We start from the raw sequence: 5,981 nt of genomic DNA, 5'->3' as shown, positions 1-5,981 counted from the left end.
TTCATCATTAATCTTAAAAATTGTTAAATTAAAAATAACAACAACGAAGAACGAAGATATTCTCCCCTCTGAAACGGTTGTCGTGTTCGTGTTGGCCCGAGATGCTCTGTGCGAGCAGCAGGTGTCTGGTCGCGCCAGGTGGGTAGGCCGCCCATCGCACAGCTGGCCCCACCTGGCGGCCCGCTCACCGCGGCGCCGCGTCCCACCGCTCATCCTTCTGAGGGCAACACGGCGACAAGTCAAACTGCTCGACTCGATCCGTCGGTGCGCGGCGCCGCACGGCGAGGTCTGACTCTGACTTAATTCACGACTAGTTATCGGCCATAACCGCGCGCCATCGGCGAGCGATGCCACTGTGTGCTCGTCGGCACAAAAAGTCCTAGTTTGGTAACAGAAAAAGTGGTCAAGTCGGCGCAGTCTATCATAAGAAATGTCCAGTCCGGTGGAGGTTGCGACGACTCCGGCGCTGCTGCCCATCCCGAGTTCTGCACACGTCGGTGGGTCGCCGTTTCGCGGTCTGCCCGCAGACCTCTTGTTGCGTCATCGACCCGGGTCGCGGCCTGGACTAGACCAAGGGTGCCGCTGTCCAAGACCACCTGGCCGCCCGGGCCTCGGCGGCCACCTAGGTCATCGGGATCGGGGGCGCCGACGGCTTCTTGGCGGAGTCCTCCTTCTCGTCGGGCTGGCGGTCCCACTTCTGGAAACTGGCCTGCGCCGTCAGGACGTAGATGAGGTTGCTCACCATGAGGACGCCGAACGTGATCCAGAACGTGAGCCGCCACTCCAGCAGGGACGACTGCAAAGCAGAACAGAGCTCGAGTTGTGTTGCTTCCCACGCGCGTAAGGTCATAAAGAGGCATTATCATCGGCGCAGCATCTTGAGGACGCCTGTCGGAGGCCGGAGGTAGCGTGATGGGTGCTGCACTGGCTGGCGGGCAGGCGCTGAGGTAGGCTGCCCGCTGCGCAAGCGTGCTTGCCTTGGTCGCGCGCAGCCTACTCCCCAGGCGCGCAGGGCGCTGAGGTAGGCCGACCGCCGCGTAGGCGTGTGTGTCCTGGAGGCGGGCGGCCTACTCCCCAGGCGCGTCGCCCTGCTACTCACGTGCGGGGTGAGCAGCCCGATGAGGATGGGCGACACCATGCCGGACACGGCGCCCAGCCCGTTGACGAGCGCCATGACGGTGCCCGCGTAGTGCTTGGACAGGTCCAGCCCGTTGACGCGCATGCCCGGGTAGAAGGCGCCCATGCCGCCCATGCCGAGCGTGAACAGCGCCACAGTCAGCGTCTCGTCGCAGCCGGCGTACGACGCGCCGATGATGCCCAGGGCGGGGATGATGGACGCTGTGCGGAGGAGAGTGGCAAACAATTAAAAATAATTATCTTAAAATTACTAGAAAATTTTCATTGAAAAATATTACTTTCGCAGTTTTAGTGTGCTTCAAATAATGTAGCTTTCATAAATGTAGAACTTTTATTGTTAAATGCTTTGGGAGCTGTATTTTCATGCCAATTTTAATGTTGCAGAGTGGATCCACCAGCGGACGTCTTCTTCACGGCCGCGGCCGTGGCGTACTCACCCAGCGTGGTGAAGAACTTGCGCACCGTGAGCACGCTCCAGTAGCGGTGGGCGATGATCCAGTCGGCCACGGCGGCGAACAGCATGGAGCACACCCACATGACGAGGTAGGGCAGCGCGGACAGGAGGCCGTTCTTGCCGATGCTGACCTGCAGCACGCTCTTCATGTACTTGGGCAGGTCCGTGACCATGGTGAAGAAGCCCCAGTCGTGGCCGACCTGCGCGACGGCCAGCCCCCACACGGGCAGCGACGTGAGGATGCCCGCCCAGGGCGTCGGCGCGATGGTCTGCGGGGTGCGGGAGAAGGAGGGATGGCGTTAAACCGCCAAGGTGAGTCAAATAGCGTTCGACTTAACCTCCGGCTCTCCTTATCGGGTGAGCCGCTGCTCCTCACCTTGCCGTGATTGTTCGCCTTAATCTGCCGGTGCAGATAGTCGCGCTCCCGCTCCGAGATGAAGGGGTGCTCCTCGGGCGTGGAGTAGCACACGGCCAGCCACACGGCGTACCAGGCCACGCCCAGCGCGCCGAAGAAGTAGAAGGTGACGGGCCAGTCGAAGTGCGCCAGCAGCAGCCCGCTGATGGCCGTGCCCAGCACCGTGCCCAGCTGCGCGCCTGTCGGCAGGGAGGAGTCTAGTTAGCGAGGAAACTCTTTTCGTGAAGACCCGAATCAAAGTGGGGTGGCTGAGAGCGTTGAGGGTTGACGCCCACGCGAAATGGACTGGCCATAATTTGGTCAGTATGTCCGTTTGACCTGACCAAACTTTTAGTAACTTTCCAATTTGAAATGGTATGTATACTGCTGACCAGTACTTACCGGCGAACACGAAGGAGCCGAGGCGGCTGCGCTCGGCGGGGGGCACCCAGTGCGCCAGGAGCACGCTGACCGCTGGAAACGTCACGCCCTACGGCCAACAATGACACACAATCAGTCCAACCGCTCCACGGCGGGGGCCTCGACGGGGGCCTCGGCGGGGGCCTCGACGGGGGCCTCGACGGGGGCCGCGTGACCCGAGCCTCACCTCGCCGACGCCCATGATGACCCGGAGCGCGATGAGCCAGCCGGGTCCGAGCCAGGCGGCGGGCGGCGTGAGCAGCGTGGTGAGCGCCGTGGACAGGATGCCGAGGCCCAGCGTGTGCTTGCCGCCGAAGCGGTCCGCGAGCACGCCGCCGGGGATGTGCGACAAGATGTAGCCGTAGTAGAACGAGCTCAGCACCACGCCCTGGGTCGTCTCGTCCCAGTGGAAGTCGGGCGGCCGCTGAAAGCACCACGGTGTTTGTTGTCGTTTTTACCCGGCGAAAACAATAGTTCCTGGCGTCCGTGGCTTTTGTCACGGTTAGCGTGCGCATGTGCGCTCCCCCGACACACATGTCCCCGGCTCCCGCCCGAATCAGCAGTTCTCAGTCAGGGCCGCGGCCTTCGCGTACTCACCGAGCCCCCCGAGGAGCTGCTGCCGTTGGCGCCGCCACCGGGCGCCGGGCACTTGTACGGGTCCACGTACGTCGAGTTGTGGACGTGCGAGTCGGCCATCTGCACGATGGCCACCGACAAGCAGGTGCGCATCGTGTAGATGTTGAGGACGGCCATGAGCAGCATGAAGGACATGACGAAGCGCTGCTTCACCACCCCTGGAAAACATGTGGCGTTGACTCTGTAATGGGTGCCCTGCAGGTCGAAGGCTTAAGTCGCATATGACGTAGTTATTTAGGCTGGTTTTCCATGTCACTGAACTTAATCAAGTCCTCTCTTCATCTTGGGGGTTGCAGTGATCTATCTCGTATGGACGAGTCGTTGTATACTTTTATCGTGTGGAGACCAGCATGTGCCTAGAGCTGGCTGACTTTAGTCGCCTAAATTTCCGGGCCAAGGCGACTTTCAGCCATACTTTAAGTCAGCCAGCAGGTGGACACCCCACATTTACAGCGTGGGCGTCGCTTGCAGTGCAAAAAGCTAAGGGGACACGCGGCGCGTCCCCACCTCCGCTGCTCCCCAAAACACTTCCCTTATCTCGGGTGCCAATCCCCCTTGCTTTCACCGGTAGGGCACTTTGACATGGTTTTATCTCAGCTGCATAGGTCCGTGTTTTTCGCAGATTGCGGCCCCCGCCTCTATCGAAGCTCAGCTCGGGTCGCTGCTCGGCGCAATAATAAATACCGGCCGCTTATGCTCGGTGAGTTGGCGGCGCGCGCGTTCGCTTTCGGTAGCGCGAGTCCACCGCACAGATAGGCTAACCGAGTGTGATTGTGTGCACTGCAATCAATCGGCCACTCAGATCGCCTCATCGTTGTTGGGCCAGCGGCCTACATTTTGACCGGCTCACCTCTCTCCTCTCTGCCGCCATGCCACGCGCTGCGCGCCCCGCAGCAGTGTCATGCACCGGCATCGAGAGTGTGATGCTCTCAACCTCACAGGACCACATCGACCATGACAAGAGTTATCCCACCCCACACCTGGCCTGGGGTCTTCTTCGGGGGGTAGTCTTGTCACCGTCTCTTCAATTAAGTTGAGGGCCGTCTGGCAGCTTTCTACACACCGCGGTATTTAGTTACAACCAAGTAAAATATTTTACCTTCAGGGATGTATTTATAATAATAGCCTCCAATTTTTACTACCTTTACGTAAGGACCAGAAAAAGGACTCCTCCTTCCCCATCTCCTTCCCTTTCCAGTCTCCCCCAAAACACGGAGGCAATTCGTGTGTGCTCCTTGCGTCGGACGAATCTAACGGCAAGGCGCGAGATGCGCCATCGGGGCCACTGTCAGGGCTGTACTGGCCGGAAACACGGAACACACGCGCGAGCGCGCGCGCACTCTATCTCTCTCTCTCACACACACACGCACTCACACACCTACACACACTCACTTCCACACACAGGGCTCTCCTCCCCGCGGCCGAGTACCCGTCGCCCTCTCATAGGCCGCGGAAGTCGCCGTACCCACAGTCGACTGGGAGGGGCAGGAGGCCCGAACCAAATCACTTATCACTTTCGCTGGCCTCACCTCCGCAGCTGAGCAGCCGCTGGGCCCACACCACGGTCATCTTGTCGGCGAGCGCGGTGACGATGACCCGACGCGGATGAGAGCGCCGCGCTGCTCCCCCTGCCGCCGGTGTTGCTGCCGGTGCGGGACTGGGCCGCGAGCGCCCGACGCCTCGCGAAGCGCGCGGAGCCGTCAGCCCGTCAGTCAGCTGATGAGCGGGAGGACCACGGGAAGGACGCTGCCGCCGGCGCCGCGTACAGCGCCATTCAGGTGTGGGCGGTCCTGACCGTCGTGATCCGCGGAGCGCGCGGGCTCGCCGTCGTCGCCGTCGCGTAGGTGCCGCGAGAAGGTATAGCGCGAAATGACTGATGCACGGGCCGCTACCGCCAGCGGCCCGCGCCGCGCCGCCGCACCCCGCCCCGCCCCGCCCCGCCCTGTTCCACTGACGCGATGAGCTTGACGCAGAGATTCGCCCGTGGACGTGGAGCGTGTGCTGGACTGGAAAGTGTGGCGGGGCGTGGCGTTCAAGGCTGTGCACTCCTCGCACTCTCGGCCGGTCGCGCGCCGGTCCGGTCCGCGACCACGGTTGTATCGCCCTGCTGCTCCGGGATGGTTACGCTCGTCCGACAGGCCGAGCTGAGCACCGCGACGAGGAAGTGCGGCCGACCGGAGAGGCGGCGGCAGCGTCGTGCGATGGAGCCCCAAGGACTCGTGGCTATGAGAGTCTATAGAAAGACAGTCTGTCGGAAAGGTCTTGTGCGTCTACCGGCGCTGTAAAGGTGTTTATGTGCCCCATGCTGTCGTCAGCAGCAGCATGTCGACGGCTTTCGAATGGGGCGCCCTCGCCGGCAGTGGCAGTACGCTGTGCGCTGCACGGGGCGTCGCGATACCCCACGCGCCGACGTCGCCGCTGTCTCGGGCAGCAAGGAGTAGCTCTAAGCGATCGGCGCTCTAGAGATATACCCCACGCCCCGGAGTGAGTAGTGACACAGACTGGTGTTGGTGTGGAGATACTCCGCCATAACCACCAGCCTGGTCAGTCAGCTCAGTGCGTTTAATTTGGAACGTTGGTTAACATGTTGATAGGCGTTGTCAAAATACGAGTGATTATTGAGAAGACTGGTTGTCTTGTGTCTTGCAAATTTTGTCACACCAACTTTGAACAGTCAGAAATTTAAATAATGGCATTGGCATTAATTAAACACACTTTCCAGTGGGCCCAAATCATCAGCCTATTTATTTACTCCTCGTCACTCTTGTGACCATGCACATAACTTTTAAAACAAGGGACTGTCTAAAATATCACCAGCACCAGTATGTTATGTCGCCCATGTTTATTTTGCAACAAATATATTGATTGCTCTGGTCATTTTAACGAGCGTTTGAGTGATGTGAACTTAATTATGCCCAGCCCATTTATGGCAAACCTCCC

The 5,981-nt window shown here is 60.1% G+C and overlaps 1 protein-coding gene across 1 annotated transcript; it reads right to left on the bottom strand.

Annotated features, from left to right (window-relative positions):
• Positions 1–6: 6 nt before the first annotated feature.
• Positions 7–4,910, bottom strand: LOC113215371 (sialin-like). Its single transcript, XM_052275741.1, has 8 exons — positions 4,571–4,910; positions 3,003–3,199; positions 2,593–2,829; positions 2,388–2,475; positions 1,968–2,185; positions 1,575–1,860; positions 1,100–1,338; positions 7–796 (listed from the first exon to the last, which is right to left on the bottom strand). The coding sequence occupies exons 1-8, from the start codon at positions 4,608–4,610 to the stop codon at positions 623–625; spliced, it is 1,479 nt and encodes a 492-aa protein (XP_052131701.1). The 5' UTR covers positions 4,611–4,910; the 3' UTR covers positions 7–622.
• Between the last annotated feature and the right edge of the window lie 1,071 nt (positions 4,911–5,981).

Source organism: Frankliniella occidentalis, unplaced genomic scaffold (genome assembly GCF_000697945.3).
Source record: "Frankliniella occidentalis isolate FOCC.00 unplaced genomic scaffold, Focc_3.1 Scaffold861, whole genome shotgun sequence".
Taxonomy (NCBI): Eukaryota; Metazoa; Arthropoda; class Insecta; order Thysanoptera; family Thripidae; genus Frankliniella; species Frankliniella occidentalis.
Note: the sequence above shows the minus strand (reverse complement) of the source record. Positions and strands in the feature narration are given on the sequence as shown.

Bases quoted from the DNA above. Each gene is read 5' to 3' on its own strand.
- LOC113215371 (XM_052275741.1), bottom strand. From the start codon at position 4,610: ATGACCGTGGTGTGGGCCCAGCGGCTGCTCAGCTGCGGAG. The intron at 3,200-4,570 runs GTGAGGCCAGCG...CATGTTTTCCAG, and splicing joins GCGGCTGCTCAGCTGCGGAG to GGGTGGTGAAGCAGCGCTTC. The intron at 797-1,099 runs GTGAGTAGCAGG...TCTGCTTTGCAG, and splicing joins TCGGGCTGCTCACCCCGCAC to TCGTCCCTGCTGGAGTGGCG.